This window comes from Phalacrocorax aristotelis, chromosome 2 (genome assembly GCF_949628215.1).
Source record: "Phalacrocorax aristotelis chromosome 2, bGulAri2.1, whole genome shotgun sequence".
Lineage (NCBI taxonomy): Eukaryota > Metazoa > Chordata > Aves > Suliformes > Phalacrocoracidae > Phalacrocorax > Phalacrocorax aristotelis.
The window spans coordinates 95,998,066-96,018,585 of NC_134277.1; the positions used below are offsets into that span (position 1 = coordinate 95,998,066).

Genomic DNA, 20,520 nt, shown 5'->3' on the forward strand with positions numbered 1-20,520 from the left:
CCTTTCCTATTATCCTAATGCTCTATACAACAATATTTTCCTGACTTATTGAACTTTGAACTTGACTTTTGAACTCAGTCAATTGAATTGAGTTCAATTCACTATTGAACTTGTTTCATCTTGTTTGGAACAAAAATGTAAATATATACTGTAAAAACATTAATGTGAGGCTGATTTTGTACCAAAGGAGGTGACAAAAGGTTAGTATATAAAAACTGAAGACATAATACCCTAGCAGGTAATATCTCAGGTTTCTATATACCCTTCTGGATCACTCTGCCCCCCAAAAAAGATCAGCTAGGAGTCAGGGAACATGTAGGATTCTGTGTTTTGTCTTTTTTTACCTCCAGAGCAGAGTCTACCCTTTTTTTTTTAAACTCTCTTGTCTAATTCTCAGACTTAGACACACACAAAAAATACCTTCAGCAAATTTACATTGCCTAAATATTAACCCTGGGAAGAATATTTTTCATTAATCTAAACTTTGCAGATCACTGTTGTGAAAAATCAGCAAGAATATTTTTGTTCTTTGGCACACAACCTAAGTGAATTGTTCCTTTATTTAGTCTTCTACTAATACCATCTTATGAAATTGAACTGAATTATGTCAAGCTTGAGAGTGATGTGAAACTAAATTAGGCAACACATTGCAATCACTAGCTGCAATGAAATGCTCACTGCCCTGAGTAGGCACTGGAGCCATAAAAGATTTGCAGCTGCTCCACAGTTTTGAAACATCCAATTACTTCTTTAAAAATGTAAACATGAATTCAGGTAAGTATCATTTAGAAACAGCTCAGAAAAGCTCTGCTACCAGGTAATTCTGTAACGCTCTAGTCTATAAAGAGCACAACACCTTTAGAGAAAGCTTAAAAGCACCATATAAAAGTTCACCTTGTAAGGACATTCCTAAGTAGCCTCTAGTTGCAGATCAAAAGTAGCTGATACGAAGCAGCAGCTGTCCTAAAATACAGGCTGTGAAGTCCTGCACGTATTCAAACATCACGTTGGTTTGAAAGAACATTCCTACTTAGATAAGAAACACAGAAATAGGGCAAAAGCAACAGTTGTGAATGACTGTGAAGGTGCATCAGGGGAAGTTCAGATGGGACATTAGGAAAAGGTTTTTCACCAAGAGGGTGGTCAGTCACTGGAACAGGCTCCCCAGGGAAGCGATCGTGGCACCAAGCATGTCAGAGTTCAAGGAGTGCCTAGAGGATGCTCTTAGTCATATGATTTAGTTTTGGGCAGACCTGTGAGGAGCAGGGAGTTGGACTCAATGACCCTTACGGGTCCCTTCCAGCTTGATATATTCTATGATTCTATCAGTGCGATTCAAACTACTTAGCAACCCAAGAAAAGAAAAAATCTGCCCCTTTCCCATGGCAGATTCATCGCTATTGCCAATTCAAATCAGATTTTCAGAGAAAGTAATGCCTTTTCAGTCTGCTTTTTCACACCTATCAGCTCCACAAGCTGCACACGTCCTCCTTGACATTTCAAAATTACACTGGTTTTGCCTCACTGAGCCCAAATTAGATAAGTTAAATAACCAAGATCAAGCATACATAATTTCACCAAACCCACTGTAAAAATTAAAAAAAAAATATTAAAAAGAAAGTTACCTAAGAGGTTATTTCATACTAATAAAACAGGTTTAGAAAATGTTTACCTAGATCTTACTCTGTATCTGCAAAAATCAGACACCTTGCCATACAAATTGCACAGAAATAACTAGATACAAAAAAAAAAAAAAGAGATGTGAAAAGTTGACGTATGGTCACTAAATACAAATTATTTTCTTTTGATTAATTTTTGTACTCAGGAAATTAAGATTTTCTTTAACACCTTCCAGTTAGATCCATATCTGTGCTGGGCAGGCTGTGGGAGAGCTGCATGAAGCCCTAACACACTGCTACAGAAATACTGATAATGAAATTTTAATTAGGGAAATAAGCAATGTGCAGTGAAAGCTGTTAAGAAAAGATGTAGAGCCTCCATCTTTTGATACTCCAACTGCTGCAGCAGTAGTCTGTAAAATGGACAGTGAGCAGGCACTTACGCAGCAGCCGACTGCCTCCACTGCCTACAGGGACTTGACAGGTTTTCATACCTCTGAAGGCAAGACCAAGCCTCTAGCTCTTATCTTGGAGTTTGACTGTGCATCTCGAGGCATAGTCTGACCTTGTGCCCACATCAGCCCTTACACAGCTAGGGCCTGCATAAAAGCTACGTTCTCATTAAAGTCAGACTCTGTTCGTTCCACTCACATTAAGTAGTATCTGCTTGTGATGAAGGGCGCCAGACGTGCTCTGCCACACGTAAACTCTTGCAAAAACAGGAAGTGTACCAAAACTCTTAGCCCTTGTCATTCAGCCTTACTACCAGTCTCTTCACTCTTTTATCCCAAACTGTTCTGAGGTCACCTACGTCTCACTGTACCGCATTCAAGCGGACTGCTTCATCCGTTCATTACACGCTGTGGGGTCAGGGCTGAAACGGAGGATGCCAATTCATGCAAGCTATGCACATACACAGCCCCATGAAGCACAAAAACTACTGTAATATTTAAACCTGTTTCTAATTCTATCATAAATCTAAGGCTCTATACCAAGTTATACTTTTATATAAAATATTAGCACTCTTACAATAATTGGCTCTGAAAACAAGTGCTACTAGACCTTTCGTCATAGTTCTGTAATCACATGAGGTACGTTTCCTTCTCCTAAAGCTATTACTGAGTACTTTTCTTTGGGGAAACTAGTTGGAGATATTAAATAAAAAGCAAAAAAGTACTGCTACACATCAGTGTGGCAAACAAAGGCGTCACAACATGCAATTTAAGTGCTAATAAAAGTTACGAAGTTTGTGTATAAGCTTTAATTCTGCCTCTAGAGTAAAGCATGGTGCAAACTTCCAGTGGCCCCAGAGAGGTCAAAAAGGCCAAACAGGAAGTCTTGTTATCTAAAAAGGGAATAATTTGCTTTTTTGTAAATGTCTCGTGCACTGGGTGGATGGGAAAGTAAGAAGACAGACAAAAAATAGGGAGACCTGCATCTTCCCTTAAACTTCTAGCAGTCATTTACTTACAGATAACTGGAGTATCATCAATGACACAGATTTCTAATTGTGACCTCGATAATCACAAAGACAGCTGTGTGTCAGCCCTCCTTACCCACTAACTCCTCTTCACAGCTGGCCTAAGTCTTCTCAGGATCCTCTCCCTAAATAGCATAAGGCACCTGTGGAAACGGGGACAGGACATAGGCTAGCGACAGTGAGCACAGTACTTTTCGGAGGAGGACTAGACATTAATACTCACAGTAAGAACACCATCCACAGTTTAGCAAAAGAAGATACGCACATTTAAGGGATTTGGTGTAGGATGGGTTGTGCTGTTTGTTATTTCTGTTTTGCAGTAGCCATTGAGTACATGGAGGCAGCTGCAGGGCTCTTCCTGGCGCAGACCCAGGTTGTGGTGCCTTAAAGCAAACTTCAAAACCGCTGCCCGGGTTTGCTGATGTACACCGCGCTCCAGTCATTCTCTAATCCCTGTGTTGAAGGCTGGGAAGGTCAGTGCCAAACACAGTTTTGACAACTTTTAACCCAATCTGGGAGTTTCCTCAGACTAGGGCGGCCACAAGTGTTTGGTTTTGCAATACTTGGATGGCAAGAAAATAATCAAGAAGGCCACAGAGGGATTTAAAACTTTTCTCATCAATATGTTTTCTTTCAAAACGAGAGTACTTCCCTTATAACAACAGAACTGTGAAGAAAGCATCACCCTGTATCCAATGATATTATCAAATCAGCTAGGCTTTTTTTGGGGAAATCAATTAGCATGTAGGAGTATCTCACATATACATACAAATACACATAATTATTTTATTCCAGTGAAGAAAAAAAAATTACTTTCCAAAGCACGTCCTCTCCACTTATTTCTCTCCCTTCCCTATCCTTCTTATTATTAATGTCATTTCAGGCCTAGCTTATTATTTGTAGCAGGGTATCTGTCAGACACTACAGTCAAAAAAAGAGGTCCCTTTTCAATAGGCACTGACACAAATATAAGCAGCTGATTTCTCTTCCAACCAACTTACAAACTTTAAATATAAAGCATTCTAGAGTGAGCAGAGGGTGATAATGTGATTCACAATTGGTGTGGCAATGGTCACAACTGAATTTTGTTCTGCATGGAAAGAACATATTCAAGGACGTTAATTCATGCCTTTGCCAGTCCTATCTTTCTAATTAATAATCAAAGTTAAATTTCCAAAGGACACCAATACTCTAAACATGCCCCTTTTAAACTCTATGCCTCTGTATTAGGTCACCCCGCAACCAGTAATTCTCAGAATAAAAACACTTTGGAAATGCGTTCTTTAACAGCTGCTTGCTAGTAGTCACCATAAAGAAACTAAAAATTGCTTGATTTGGAGAAGGAAATGTCTGCCTCCTTTTCCAAAGGAGACCTCTTCCCCTCGTTTGTGGCAATACCTGCTAATTAGAAAAATCCCCAAAACTACCTGAAATGCCATAATCACTTAAAAATTACTTTGAAGAAAATTACTTTGCAGTAATTTCATATAACAGGGATCAATCCTGCTTTTCAATATTAAAAAGAATAAAAAAACCAAACCACATAAAAACCAAAATACCTTCCATGACAAGTTACTACGTCCACTCAAACATTAAGACTTACCAAGTATCATGCAAAGGTAAATAACACTGAGTTAGTGCCCTTTCATTTCTCTCATGGCCTTGTTTCCCTCGTATTTCATCCCAACTAGTAATTTCTAAAAACTTTTACCTTCTATGTTTGTCAACTTGAATCTCATATCTGCTGACAAACTCAGTGCTAAACTCAACCATTAGTTGAAATGCCAAAGAACAGATTGTTTCACTGCTCATTGTGGGCTATTTACTTCCTCCCATTTGATTAGAAATACTTAATTAGTGCTTATTAAGTACTTTGAAACTTGAAAGTTTTTGTAGAGGTGCATGCTTCTGCTAACACTCTAACAAGAGAAGAATACAGTGACAAAAACACCAGACAGCACACTGACAAGTAAACTGAAAAAGGAGCGGGGGGGGGAAAAAAAGAGTATTTTTCACCCTGATTGACAACATGGGTACAGCTGAAGACTGAAGCAGTTTACACTTTACAGCAGGCATGTCCTTAAGCCCATCTGCCTCTGCTCTGAATTTGCGGTTGTTTCAGAGCCCCAGCTTTAAACCCCATCTGACTCCATGTAAGTGGAAAGCAGCTCTACGAGTGTTACACATTTACCTTGGTATTATTATCATCATCATCATACCCCTGCACCTGGGTCCAGCCAGGCTATCAGAAATCCAGCAGTGTATTAAAAAAGAAACAAGAAGCCAAAATGGGTTTCTATCCTACTTCAGTACCTTTCAGTTATTAGATTAGCCCTTTAGTGGGTAATCAGGTAAATACCTGAAACTAACCCAGTAAATACAAGGCCATAAACTAAAGCACCCCTGAGGCTACTTTAAATAGCTGCGATCTCTGAGAAGGAGCTGCACTACCTACCTCAGCTACCTACAAATTAGCACAGAGGAGAAAGAATTTCCCCTAATGATTTCTTCACTTCACCTGGTTGCTGAATGTAAAACTCATTATCCAAGGCTTCAGCTCTCCGCTTCAGCCAATCTTAAGGCTAAATTTTACAGCCATCAGGGATCAAAGTGGACCTTCCGTATTAGGTGGTGCTCACCATGTCTTTCATCAGACGATGAGTAGGTTATCCAACTCGAGAGAAGTTACTGATACTAAATAAAGCTACTATATACACTTTTAAAGTTTGCTTCATTCCAAATTTCTCTTCCCCCTGCTGAACTCTAGTCCAGCAATTTTAAGTGAACAAATTCTTAAAAGGCATCAATGAAAATATATATTACTAAGCAATCTTTCTTTTGAAATAGGGATAAAGCGTTTGTGATGGAGATAAATCCCTCTTCAAACCTAATTAATATGCTTTAAGCATAGATTTGAAGAATGCTGAGCCTAAAAAATTAGTCTACAAACTTCAGTCTGTGAATAATGATGCAAACCCAGCAAAGCTAGTTAATCTTTTTACTCTATGCAGCAATGAAAATAGAAATAAGGTCCACCACATACTTTACCAGATCCTATGTTACAGAGTCCTCAGGCGTACCATATTAGATAGAACTTTGGCACAATTCAAATTTTAATTCTACTTATACAGAATTCTAATGCAAGTTGGGAGGTGAATGAGCAGCCTTACCTAAGCACATTTGACTACTACACGTATATGTGTCATACACTTCCTGTTATGTGAAGAACAGAAATTCTCCACAAGAAATCAAAGCTTTTCATAATACTCTGTGGCTCATAAATACCTTTTGACACTTTCCATTTCGGTAATATTTAGCACTCATCTTTGTAATATTTATTGGTGATAAAAAATATCTGATGTATTTCCTCTTTAGCTCACCTTTTTCCACAGTAACTACATTCTAGCAATGGTTTGATGACATTAAGATACCGCTCTTATTAATCCCTACCTTTCCTTACAAGTAATCTCAGTTATATTTCCATTTCCTTGTAAGTTAACACCAGCTGCCCATATTAATCTTTAACATGAATGGGATATACAGGCATACAACACAGAAAAACAGATTACTTCATACCACTACACAACTGCTTAAAAACATATTTACATGTCAGCAATATTACTGGGTTGTTGTTTTTTTTTTCACAAAAAGAGAAAAAATGATTTAATATATTGGGAGGACATCCTATGGCTTGTTGGGAACTTTTATATTCTCTATATTTTACATCTGTTTTTCCTATACATGGAGAATTTACACTACTATATTCTCCCTTCCTCTTGTTTAAGTAACTTTATATCTCACTCATAAAAGAAGTAGCCACTTCTTTCAAGAAGGCTGTTGAAATGCTATTGTTACAAAGATATTCATCACCTCTTTTCCATTGAAAAAAAATCATGTTAATGTTTGATTATGCAAGTTTAGTTTTGGAAAGTATCAGAGCAAGTAAACCTTGACAAATATAAAAAAAATCTGGGAGAACTGTCCATTACTGAAGGGCAGGTTTTATACCGCTGTGTGGGTATCCTCGTCTTAAGTTCAGAAACTGCACGTGGAGCAGTGCCGTCTGCACCAGAACTACCAAACAGCATTATAATGTTTTCCCAAATTTGCTTTTTGGGAGCAATTTGGAAGGCAATTTTGTTATTTGATAAGATGTCCATCACCTAAATTCACCTAAACACACATACAGACACCTCTCCCAAGCACACATACACACGCACGCACATTGATTTTACAAAAGTCTCCATTTCTTTAAGCAAGTATTCACAACACTGAAAGTATTCTCCTATGTGTTCACTGATTATTCTTAAATGATTTGTCACCACTCCGCCACTCAAAGAAGGTGGTTACTTCATTCTTCTGAGAAGCTAACTATGTTCAGAAGCAGCTAGATGATGATGGTGGTGTGATATAAATTCCAATAGAAAAACGCATTGTCCATCCGCATAGCAGTCCATCCTGAGAAACTTCCACTGACAAATTCTTGCTATTTTCCATCAGTCACGGGGTTCCCATCAATAAATAGAAGGTCAGTGCAACAATGAGGAGCAAGCAGAATGGAGAAGAGAAGGTCTGATAGGCAGCTGATGGCATGAAAATATCTTCATACTTGTAAATACTGACAACACGCTCTGATACGGGTGGTGAGTCTATATCATGACGAGTTATAGAACCTTTAATAGGTAAGGGCAGAAAGAAATAACATCAGATGCATTTTTTTTTCTGTAACTCTTATAGAAAAACAGGTAGAAAGCCAAGTAATTTTCAGATCTACAGGAGCATGCAATATTACACTGCCAGTGAGTAGGGTCGTTTCTCTGCTTTCTGAAATTAAACTTCTGAACAAAAGAAACAAAATTCAAGTAAACAATAAACATCCTTCAAAGGAACTCAGAACTTCTCGTTGTGAAGTATCCTTACCTAAACTTCTTTTTGGGGAGTGGGAATAATAACCACATAGCGAAGAAAAAACAACAGGTAGGACTGTTATTTGTTTTGTCTCCCTTTTTATCTGTTTTAAGCCTCATGCTGCCAGAATTTTAGTTCATTTTAAAAAAGGGGGGGTCTGGTACAAATACTGTAATTGAAAGACATTTATCAATTTTGGCACCCAGTTCTGTCAGAAGCACGGAAATCAACTTACCCTGAATTGCTGGACCCCAAGCAAACAGATAGTACCAACTCAAGTGCAGATCTACAATGGTTTCTTCTCGGGGAACATATACAGGACGCTTGAATCGACACGTCACACGATTGTTTTCAAAAACTCCTTCTTCATCTCTAGCAGGATTTCTCTGGATTTCTTTAGCCCACTGACCGACATTATAGAAGTGCTGAATTCGGACTCTCCCGTTATCATCATGAACACAAGCCATGACATCATCTCCTCCCTACACAGTAAAAACGTATTGGTAGAAGGAAAACAAAAGTGTCACAAAGCATCTCCTCATTTAGGTATATAAATGTAATTGTTAAAACTAATCAAGACCTGGGGCTCCATTCCTTCTTTCTAAGTTACATACGCACAAATACTTGTTTCCCTAACCACGTGTCTTCAACCAGCTTGGACAGCACAAAGTGGATAGCAATATTCACTTACCCTTACTATCTCTGAATTCTCTTCTGGATCTTTCTAAGAGTTATTTTACCTAACATACCTAACATATTTGTAAGACATGATATCACCCTGACATCACACAATTAATCGATCAGTGGAAGGCTGTTTTCTTTTGCAATTTGTGAAGTTCTGGGATCCTGCACCATAAACACTGGCGGTCTTGAATCCTTGATGTGCGCAAAACCCACTGCATCAATTCGTGGATGGAAATCCAATAAAACTTGGTAAAATAGAGGAGATTAATCTACTAAATCTGGGCAAACAATAGCATAAATTCCAGTCTGTTTTTCCTAATCTTTTCTCATGTTCACTTAAGGGAACATCGCTTCTTGTATCTCTTAAGAGAAAATGAAAAATGTGCAGCATGCAGTAACAGAATACAGAACACCGTAAGATACAAGAAAACAGTGATCAGTATGTGCTGCTTCATGTAGTATAAACAGCCACCAAGCATTACAGCCAAGCAAAGAAACAAAGGAGAGAAGGAAGTGTGAGACAATTGTCTGTAGAGGTCATTCATAGAAATACTAAACCAGTTGCTAGAAGAGTTACGCAAGGTCACTGCCAAAGAGGTAGAGCACGGTGTCACTCAGGGGTTAGCATTAATTTTAGGAGTACTACCTCATAGAAGCCTTAGTATCTAGAGCCATTAAAACACTGTGCAAGCTGGATGAATGGCATTTTACTGAACACCACTGCCACAGGTATTGGTGCCATATTAAATACAGGTCCTACTTCTCCAGCACTAATCTTTCTGATATGTCATGCTGGTTGCTTGCTAGTGTGATCATCTCCAAGTTCTTTGTTATAGGGAAAGGAGAGAAAAAGATGCAGTTCAGCCCTCTGGAATATTGCTATGTGGATTTGTAAAAGATGTGCCGAAACTGAGGGACAAAGGGGACAGCTAGGTAAAAGACATGCATGAACAGTTCCTGCACCTCAGTGCTGCTGCAGGCAACCTTTCCAGCTTCTGTCTTGAGCCTATCCTTGCTCTCCATAACTTATTGTCCAAGATTAATTTTTATACATCTGGGCAAAAATCCTTTGTTCTTAAGTTCCTAAGTCTATTAAGAAAGAAAAAAGCATTCTGAATCTCAATTAATAGAATAACATTACCAAATCCTACCTAGGCACAAAAGCCTGCAAGTGGAAAATCTTAGTGTTATTTGAGACAAAGAAATAGGTCATAGGACTTTAAAAAAATAAAAAAAATATTGAGGATACAAAATACATTTTTTTCCCCCTGAACTTCTGTAGCTATCCAGGCCACACCATTTTGATTAGGGCACAGCCCGCTTCTCGCAGCCAAGCTTTTGTGACCCAGCGTCATTTTACTATTACAGCCTCTGTACCCCAGGACACCAAAACATCCTGGAACTTATGAAAAAGGATTAAGTCAGCACGGGAACAAGAGAGAAAGACAGATGCTAGCTGATTTAGTCCAGCTGACTGATGGGCATTAGGTCACATATGCAGAAAATTTGGAAGGAAAACCTGTTACTTTACACTTACTTTATTCTTCTTACCAGAAGCTGAGACCCAACCTGCTGCTTGGTGTGCCTGGGACGAAAGGTAGCGCCTGCTTTCCAAGGGGCTGATGAGGTGCAGGTGGTGGGACCCTGGGATCTACTGCAGGTATATCAGAGTTACAAACTGGTAACACAATCTCTGATAGCTTGGGGCCAAATACTTAAATGTGCCAAGCTTCTTTGAAAACCCTGTTGAGTGCCTGCATTTCCAGGCATCTAAACTCTTCCCAAAATTTGGCTGTACAACTGTTCCTCACAACGTTAAAAAAAAGAAATGTTTCTTGTGACGTGAACTGTTCTTTATGACACAGAAGACTTCCATCTTTATTGTGTTGATTTAGAGAGTCATATTAAAATATACATAGTAATGACTGAAAAGCACCTGCCCTCAGATTTTCTTTCTGTTTCTCATTTTGGGTCTGACAGAAACATTGTTAAGTCAGTGCAAGTCTTCCCATTCCTTTCTCTGGGTCTTAGTCCAGGATGTCTAAATTCTGTATTTTTTCAGACTACTGCTTGCAACTGCACAAGAAACAGTCCTTCCCTCTGACTTGTGATTTAGGACATAGGCTCAGTATTGTTTTATATACTCAATTTCTGTATACGGACACCTACATTGTGAACTGCGTTTTAATCCTAAACATTTTACCAAGGATCACAGACAAAACATCTTTGCATACGTTGTCTATTTCTCAGGTTTTTTTTAAAGTTCACACAGTATGTGCTCCTGTTTTGCTCACTGAAACACAATGAAAAGTGAACCTTTTGAATGAAAAAGTGCAGGAATAAGCATAAAACTAAACCAAATAAAATCCAGGAGAGATCAAAGATGAAATTTTAACAAGACAGCTTTCTAGAATATGTACGTTTAAATTAGCAGGAGTCATTCTGTCACACATTTGTGGCTTCCCTGGAACAACACAGAGGTATGAAGGAAACAAAAAGATTTCTAAAGTTTAACAGTGAAAGCCATATTTATATTCCTGAAAGTCAGCTGATTTACTGAAGAATGAAATTATTTGCTGTTTAGTTTCTGACGTGACTTTTGTCCAAGTAACACTGACAAAAAGTGCGACAGGACACTTCCCATGTGAATTGGCTTAATGCTGTGGGCTTTTCTAATAAAAAGGCAAAAAGCTAATAACATTCAGAGCTGAACCAAAATACTGTTGTAATTCTCAGAGAAGGGAAAGGACATGCTAGGAAGGATGAAGCAGTTTTCTGGGAGGCAGTAGGCCTGGCTTCTGCACCGAGGGTGGCTACCAAACGGTGGTGCTTTGTTTTCAACAAGTCAGTTTTTCCTTGTATGCTCTGTTTCTGACAGATAAATATAAACCATTTATATCCTAGCATGTAAGAGTGTCCACACTGTCAACATGAAGAACTGTACATGTCTTACCATTTTCTTGTCTGAGGAAAATCCGACCGCCACCCAGCCATCAGTATCGGCACTCAACTCAAATTCAACATCAGCTCCTATTCTACGGTAACTTAGAAAGTAGTCACAAGTCTCCGCATTGCATCCTGGTTTACCGTACCTAAATGGAATTGGAAATATATGTACTTTTTCCTTGCAGTTTCCTGCTATGGAACTTAATTGCATTTCTGCAAGAAAAAGCTAAAAGAATGTGTTCTGGTATAACGGCAGTAAAACATGTTATAGTATGCTATACACAAAGTACCATTAATTGATTGCAATTATTACTCTTTTAGTGTAAGAATGTATAGTATTGAAACAGTACAGTATTACTTAAACAGTATTACTCTGTTGACCTTCCTAGCCCTGGTTTTGTAAGTGCTTCATGAAGACACAAGAAACATGAAATAACTGTAGGTCCATAACTATGGCAAACATCCCTAAATAATCTAGTTTCCTCAAATAATACAGTCCATAACTGCAAAGTATGTTCTTAAATAATAAACATTTATTAAAATTAATATGGAACATTTACCAAAGCCTCCAATGCAATCAGTCAGCATTTGCAAACATAAAGGTATCTGCAGTCTTATCTCAGACTGACCTGAAGCATCCCTTGGTTTTTCCACAGTCATCCACTCTGATTTTTGCAAATGGATCCACAGGAGGAGCAGTAGGGAAAGGGTAACCTGCACAACCAGAATAAATCATTACTAAACAAAATACAAGGAATGAAAAGCAATAATACTAAAGATTAAGGGTTCTGATAGCATTTACTTTGTCTGCTGATAACTGAGCTGTTCAGATGAGAGACTACTTTGTCCCATACACAACCCCTCACTCAGCCAGTCCTGGATCCAGGTACCAAAGTAACACCGATAACCGAAAACAAACATTTTCTCAGGTTTCCTGCATTTGTCAAGAAGGAAGAAGGATGCCAGAGCATGGCTTTGCTACACCGAGGGTGAAAGTTAACTTAAGGCAGCAGGAACACGGAGCAGTGCAGTCATCTAAAACTAGGGATCTCCACTCAGCTCTCTCTTTGTGCACTCTTAGCCCCCTCAGGAAATCCATAAGGGAACTAAATCTGACTCCTTAGCTATAAATGACAGCATGAAGTACAAATGCGGGGCACCAGGTTCTGAGCTGTAGGGAAGGATACTGAAAGGACCTTATAATACATCCTCCATTAAGAAGTAAAATAAAACATGCGCTGCAATAAAAGGTAAGAGAGTATCCAAACAGGGAATTGCCTGCGGTTATGACCTGCAATCACTTGTGAAGGAAGACCCAGAAGAACCGGACAATGAGAGTTATGACTCCGAGCAATCCCCTGTCTGAGGTACGGTAGTACACCAAAGACAAAGCGCCAACATTTCCAAACAGACCTCTACTGTCTTGGCTTGTAGAAGTTTGTGCCTGTTGCATGAACACCAGTATTTTAATAGGATGTTCTTTTACTTTAGGCAGCTGAAAACTAAAGTGCTAGTTGTGAAACTAGACAGTCCTCAGAAAGTGCTTCACTGAATAGGAAATAAACGCTGCACTTACAGCATCTGCAAAAAAAACCCCAAACATTTAACTTATGCAACTTTAGGCATTTGGGAGACCTCATTCACTTTCCTAGATTCCTGACGATGCAGATGGAGAGGGAAAGTATGCTGCAAACTGTGAATTACAGCCTCCATTAGCTGTACCAGGGGCCTGGGTAAACTACCCAGCATAAACCTATAAAGTTGGCAAAATTTCACTGCAGCCCGTAGCGGAGCATCACCGAAAGACTGGTTGCAGGACATCCAATCTTCTCGTTCCTTCCTTTTTTGCAAACGTATCAAACAACCGGCTTTCAATGCAGCCTAGCCACAAAAGTGAGGGGTGAACATTCTGCCGCTTGTAAGTTAAAACAGAAAAGCCACCAAAAAAAACCAAACCCCAGGCGCGACTACTGTATTTCTTACCGCTTAAGACATCACAGGGCATTTCGAAAACCACAAAAAACAGGACTCCGTTTAAGTCAGCAGCCCGGAAAGCCTTTCACCGGGGGGTTCGCACCTCGAAAAGCAGGTCGCCGCCGGCCCCCCCGGCTCAGGGGGATGGGGACGGAGCCCCGGCCCCCTCCCTGGCTCCTGCCGCGGCCCCGGCCTGGGGGAATGCCGGGCCCGGCGAGTCTCCCTGCGCCGCAGCCCGGCGGGGAGCGAGGCGCCAGCCCGGCCGCCGGGCAGGGCCCCCCCCGGGGCTCCCCGCGGCCCCGCTCCGGGCCCCCGCAGTGCCAGGGCCGGCGGCGGCGGCGGGCGGAAGATGGCGGCGGGCGCTGGCCTTCGTGCTGAACGCCGCCCGGCCGCCGGGCCGCCGCCACCCGCCCGGGCCGGCCCTGCCTCCCTCCCCTACCCCGGGCCCGGGCTCGCCGCGCCGCCGCGCCCCGCCCGGCCCCGCCGCCGGCCCCCGGCCGCCGCACCCTCCTCGGAGAGGTAGCGCAGGTCGTAGAACTCGCTGGCGAAGGTGCCGTACGAGGAGTCGTGGTGAGGCCGCGCCGCCTCCTCGCCGTGCTCCCCGCCGCCCGCCTCCCGCCGCCCGCCGCCCTCCTCCGCCGGGCTGGCGGCGGAGCCGGCCAGGAGCAGGAGCAGCAGCAGCCGCCGCCAAGCGCCGCGGCTCCGCACCGCCATGGCGGTGGCGGTGGCGGCGGCGGGGCGGGGAGGCGGCGGCGCCCGGGAGCGGCTCCTGCGCGGCCGCCGCCGGCGGAGCAGGGGAGGCGGGCGGCGGGCGGGAGCTGGGGGGGCCCGGCCCCGGGGACGGGCGGTGCCGGAGGGGCTGCGGGGGTGGGTGAGGGGACGGGGATGGGGGGGGAAGGTGTATGGGAGCCGTGTGCGTGGGGACCGTGGGCGTGGGCGGGGCGGCCCCCAGCCCCGTCCCGGGCAAAGCCCTGGCAGCACCGAGCCCTCCCGCCGGGACCGCTGCAGAAGGGGTGCCCGGCGGCCTTCCCCGCTGGCCGGCCGCCGCACGCCCCCAGCCCCACGCCGGGAGCACCCCACAGCCCACCCCCGCCGCCGGGACACCTCCTCCCGCAGGCCGGTGCGCAGCCCCCGGGGGGGCAGCGGCAGCAGCACCGGGCCGCCCCTGGCCGCTCCTGTGGCCTCGATTCACCAAAACCTCTCGGCATGTGCTCCAAGAGGACGTGATAAGTCCTGCTCGGTAGTCGCTGGGCGAGCTTGTCTCTTTTGTTATTTTATTTTTAATGACTTCTGAGGTGGGACTGAAGGCACAGCGCGACTTAGCATTCGTTTCAGGTAAAACCCCACGCTCGAGAGCGTTTGCTGTCTGATGGCGTGTTCTTTTACTTTCTATTTTATGCAATGTAACTGCAGCGATACGAATATGCTGAAAACCTGGCAGAACTGAAAGAAAGACCGGCTTGTGCCCCCAAAGTTTGCTTGGGCTCCTGTGACTGACGCTGGACTTGCAGCTAGGCATTACGGATACGTTTGTGTTCTCTCTGTGCTGTGGTATCTGCGGGTTGCTGGAGGAACAATGACCTTCCGTCCCTTCTGTTCGCTGAAGTGGGCCTTTTCTTGGGTTTAGATTGCTGTCTTCTGGTTATAACTGTAATTTCTTTTTTATATTGTTACGTACAGTTACATTCCCTTCTCTGAGGGTACAGAAGAAAATTCAGCAAAACCATTGGGAGGGGGAGGGAGACAGGCAGAAGAAGACACAGCAGTCGGCAATATTCTGAAACGTAAAATAACCCTCAAGTTAAATATTTTCTTTTTTTAGTATCTGTGACTGAACTGAGTTCCTTTTTGATGGGGCACTGAGACTGCCCGAGACCTAGGCTGCATTAGGGATGAGTTCATTCCGTTGAGCTGAGCGGTTGCTTGTACTGGACTGTGCTCAGCTGCATCAAGAGGAAGGTGTTAATTCACGTCTCCATGCTTTAGTCCAGTGGAGTAGCATGCTATCTCTCCTTCCACATAGAGGAACAGCCACACAGAGGTAAAAAAAATAAGCTGCAAAAGCAATTTCAATTGCATGCAAATTCAACATGTTCCGTAGCAACATATAGAAGAAGCTATGGGAGAGCAACACCAAGCTCAAGTGCAAAAGAATGAGTCCCTTCTTCCCACCTCGCTGAGCCTGGCAAACTTTACCAGGCCAGTAGAAAACAAACAAATAAACGGCAATAGAAAAAAACCTTCTAAATCAGGCTAACAGGAAAATAAGGCTGCAGCTTATTCTTTCTGGCAATAATCAACTCTGATGAAGGCCCCCTGTCTCCTTTTTGAAATAGCTAGCTGAGGGTTGTGATGCCTGTGAAGAAGCATTTGCTCAGCAAGGGAACAGCTGTCAGCTGCATGCTGTTTTTTCCTCCCTGGAAACAGGCTTTAGTGCACTGCGATACAGGCGATGCTTCACAGTAATAGTAACCACCTTGGATATTTATCATGTATTGCTTGTACCTAGGTGACACCTATCATTTTAAATCTGACAGCTAGGATAACTGTGATTACAGTGGAGCTACACTGATTTTCTAAGGTGAAGGTATGGCTGAGAGGCTGACCCTGCTGCATGTGCGTCCCTCCTAGTAAATCCTTAATAATTAAAATAACTCCAGACACATTTTTTTTTCCTCCCGTAAAACCTCTTGTGTTTTCCTGAAAGTTGTCCCTATCACAGAAATGGGTTGCTTATAGGAAGCAACATTGTACTGAGACTGCTGGAGCACTAATGAGTACCTTCGTTTTTCAACAAACAGGAAGGTCTACGCTGCAACTAATAGCGCTGCCCATGCAGCAGCGGTTCGGTGGGGAGGATCCTTATCTGATCAAGTAATTAAGGTTGCCATCAAAAAAACCATTATCAGACAGAGTCCAAACTACAGTTGCATGGGCAGCCTTAATCTTTGAACACCTATGCTTTCTGCGTGCTGTATTTTGCAGCTTGCGCGTGCTGGTAATGCCCTTCTTGGATGGGACATACATGTGCCACCTTGTGTATGAACCATGTGTTGGAAGGCATCGCCGTCCTCTGACGACAGGAGTCCTCTTGCTTTTGGTGAATGAGAGACGTGGTCACTTCCACCACTTCTTGTGCCATCACCTCCTGCCTTATGGGAATCCAGCAGTCAAATTCCCTGCAAGATGAAAGCCATTTCACTAGTTTGGGCAATTCTCTGGTGTTCAATCTAGCAGTGACTCCCCAGAGCTGGAGACTGGGATTATTCCCAGCTGTCCCCTGAGGCTCATCCTGCCTTCTCTCTTGGCTTTGTTTGTCACCCAGCATACACCTTTCTCCTGGAGGCTCACACATTTGGAGGTATTTGGACTAGAAATAAAAGCTTCAGGACTAAGTCATAGTTTACATATGCTTCTGAGCACAATCTAGCAGGTTTTCTGTATTTGATAGCCCTCTTATAAGAGGCTCAACTTCCTTACTCAGCTCTTGATGAGTTATTGCTCATCCCAATTCATCCCCAAAAGCCAAAGCTGGTCAAGTTCATACTGCCCTGCCTCTTCCCAGCTCCTTCCTCAGCCTATCCGTGCCTCAGGAACAGCTCCTTCAAGTTCAGTGCTCCTGGTTATTTCCATCAAATCAACATGTATTGAAAAATCAGTATGTATCCACCAGCACCGACTAACAAAATTACTCCTGAGGCAGCAGTTTTCTTGCGGTAACTCTGCAATAACTTGAACCAGAATTTGTAATACATGTGCAGTTTTCTCAAACCCTTAAGTTCAATACGATGAATGTGACTACCAGTAATTTCTCTTGGGCTTTCCTTTATTAAACAACAATACAAATTTTAGAAATGGAGAAATCACCCTGATTTCATTAATAGTCATTCATCCTGTGCTCTAGTTAACTACCTGTGACTCTACAAAAACACGCTTGCTGTATTAGTTACTTAGACTAAGATATTGGAGAAAGTATGCTAGGAATTTCTTGCAAGCAGAGCTTTTTCACAACGTTGCACAAAACTGATTAATGAAGGAAAAAAATGTCAAATACCAATTCATTAAGAATATCTCCTATGAGAAAAGTAAAAACTAAGTGATTGCCTTCGAAAAACCAAAACACTGTGTAGGAAAAAGATGTGCGCTATTTCTGAAAGCTACTAAACAAAAAGGCGGGTGAGCCTTTTGGAGGCACGGTACTGCTTTGGGTCTTCTGGAGAAAGGCAAGAAAATATAAACTCTAAATATGTTATCATCCAAATAAAAACTGCGTTAGATCATTAGATCATCTTTTGCTCAGCGCTGGTACATCTTTCTTTTTCTGCCTCCACTGAGTTATGTATCTGGTCTTGCTCCAAGGGCAGTCGTGCCTCTGCAGCCAATACTGCTCACAACAGCAGTCTTTCTATAAAATTAATCTAATGTAGGAAAAAAAGCAATGTCTCCAAGTTCTTTTCTGAAAGCATAATGTACACCAATTTAAAGACTTAAATCCAGCAGTCTTAGACACTAAATCAGCATCAGTTTTGCTTCAATAAGCACTATGGACCCCTCCCAAGGTATATTAAAACTGTGCAGCTTTTTTTTGTTGTTGGTTTACATCAGACAGCTTATGCCTTTTCTCCCAAGCTTGCATTGTTTTTACCTCTCTGGCACTCTTTTCTATCCCAGCATGAATACAGTGCTGGGAGGAAAACCTACCCTGAAAGCCAGATCTGCCAGATGGTGGCACAATGTGCACCAGGAGGTTTTGGAGCAAAACTTTTCACATTTTTTTAAAAAGTCCTTGTTACAAAGAGGCTATTTATAGTGTTATTCTAATAAGGAGCCAAAACAGAGCAGCCTTTTATTAGAACTTGCAATAGAGGGCATTACATTGAGGCCTCCTGTGCATAAATACCATTTACTTATTGTGCAAAAATTGGCCCGGAGAGCTGAAAAATTCAGCTCGTATTAGCAAAGAACTCATTTAGGTAGGAATGTTTTAAAGAGTTTAAGCAATACTCGCAGAATTAAATTAATTCCATGTGTGACAATGTCATTTCATCCTAATTAGTTAAGAACTCAGAAATAAGGAAAAAAAGAAAAGACAGAACCCTGTTCCCTCATGAGATTCCCTCCGAAGATTTATGATAAAAGGTTTGTAAATTCTGCCTGTTGGAAAACAGTTATTTAAAACAGCCTTTCCCCAGCCCAGACTCAGACTGCTCTGAGTCATAATAATGATGATGATGATAATAATAATAATAATAATAATGCCCTTATCTTCCAGGTGAACATAAGCTGGCAGGGGAAATCAGCAGAGGAGCTGCTTCTGGCCTGCCCCTCTGCAGTGAAGTTGCTCTCTGTTGAGTCCTAACTGAGGCAGGTCCTGCCCAGGAACCGGGGGACCATCGGTTATGCTTTGTCCCCTCTTGGGTAAAAGCTACATGATGAGGTGCTTTGCTTCGAACAGCCCAGGGAAAAAATTCTGAATTAGGAGAGTTTGCTCTTTCTCCTGGGAATGTTGCAGCCCAGGTGAAGGGCAGGCCCCAGACCCCAGGCTACAGGGACATGCTCCAAGTCTGGCTTTGGGCTGGAGCACCCCGGTCTTCCCCTGCTGCCCCCTGGCCCTGCTGGGGCCCTGCCCAGGTAACACCCAGTGCCTCCTCCAAACCTTTTTGGGCTTGGGTTGCAAGACATGCTCTCATAAATCTGCAAAGGAGATAACATGTTATCTTACAGCTACAAGTACAGATTTTTTCATTTGAGGAAGGGGGAAGAAGAGCAGGGGAGGAGAGAGAAGAAATCAGGGAGAGAGGCTAGTTTCCCCAGGGCACATCCTGTACCCATGCCTTCGTTGAGGATGGTGCAGCCGGAGAAAATGTGGTCAGTCACTGGCCAGGGCTGGCCTCCTGCCCCCTCTGCCCTGGCACCTTCCCCTGCAGTGGGGTGAACCTGTACTGCAAGTCTGGGAGAACTTGAGTCATCCCTGTCCATCCCTGCCTCTTACAGTCACTGAATACATATAAAACATACAAATACATATAAAACCACATATTTGTGAAAGCCATCGGCCATTAGAGGAATGGACTGAGCAAGACGTACACCCATGTGACCAAAAAACATTTGTGGGCCTGTAAGAGACAGACTTCTCTGTATTTGCACAGTAGTGAGGTAGAGGCTTCTCAGGCAGTAGGGTGAGTTGCACATCACTGAAAGGAAATTACAGCGCAAATGTTGGCCTTTGTCTCAAGCGTCTCTCTTTGCGTGTCATGATCTAAAGGCACGTCCATATTCATTGTCTGCACTTGCTTGGGTGGCAAAGAGTCAGGTGCACAAGTGGCTTCCCTGACTTCAAAACAGTCCGTTCTCTTGTTCATGTTTAAAACAAGTGGAAGTCAGTTATACTGAAGGCTTTGAGTACCAAAGGCGTACACTAATCGGGAAGAGTTAAGCCTCTCAAAAGCCTTACTGCAGGCTTTGTTTACATCCACAAGGAGCATAAGAGTCTTTGAACCTTGGATGCGGGTATGAACTAAGCATAAAACAATTTACTCTGATGTAGAAAAGATGCCACAGGCCTGCTAATGGCATAATAGCAGCAAGCAACTTTGGAGAGCTTGAATATATTGTTTTTAAATGCTTGTAAACTAAGTTAAAACCAAGAATTTTTAAAATATTTTAATTTACTTAAGTTGTTACTATTATTTAAATTCGCAAAGTCAGGTTTACTTCTCACAATGTCAATGAAGTTGGAGTTCAACATGGTTTATTTATCCTGAGGTGCTAGAATACAGGAATGTTTTATACAACACAGTGTTATTGAACAGAACAAAAGATCGTTTAATGGCCAAGATTTAGACACTTATACCAGTTAGTGCGGGGATAAAACCATCGTATTTGAGAGCTGATAAAGGAGAAGTTGCC

At 42.5% G+C, this 20,520-nt stretch overlaps 1 protein-coding gene across 1 annotated transcript; it reads right to left on the reverse strand.

Annotated features, from left to right (window-relative positions):
• Window positions 1-6,083: 6,083 nt before the first annotated feature.
• Window positions 6,084-14,325, reverse strand: FRRS1L (ferric chelate reductase 1 like). Its single transcript, XM_075084410.1, has 5 exons — window positions 14,118-14,325; window positions 12,267-12,351; window positions 11,645-11,783; window positions 8,243-8,489; window positions 6,084-7,772 (listed from the first exon to the last, which is right to left on the reverse strand). Exons 1-5 carry the CDS (start codon window positions 14,323-14,325, stop codon window positions 7,600-7,602), a joined length of 852 nt encoding a protein of 283 aa, XP_074940511.1. The 3' UTR covers window positions 6,084-7,599.
• Between the last annotated feature and the right edge of the window lie 6,195 nt (window positions 14,326-20,520).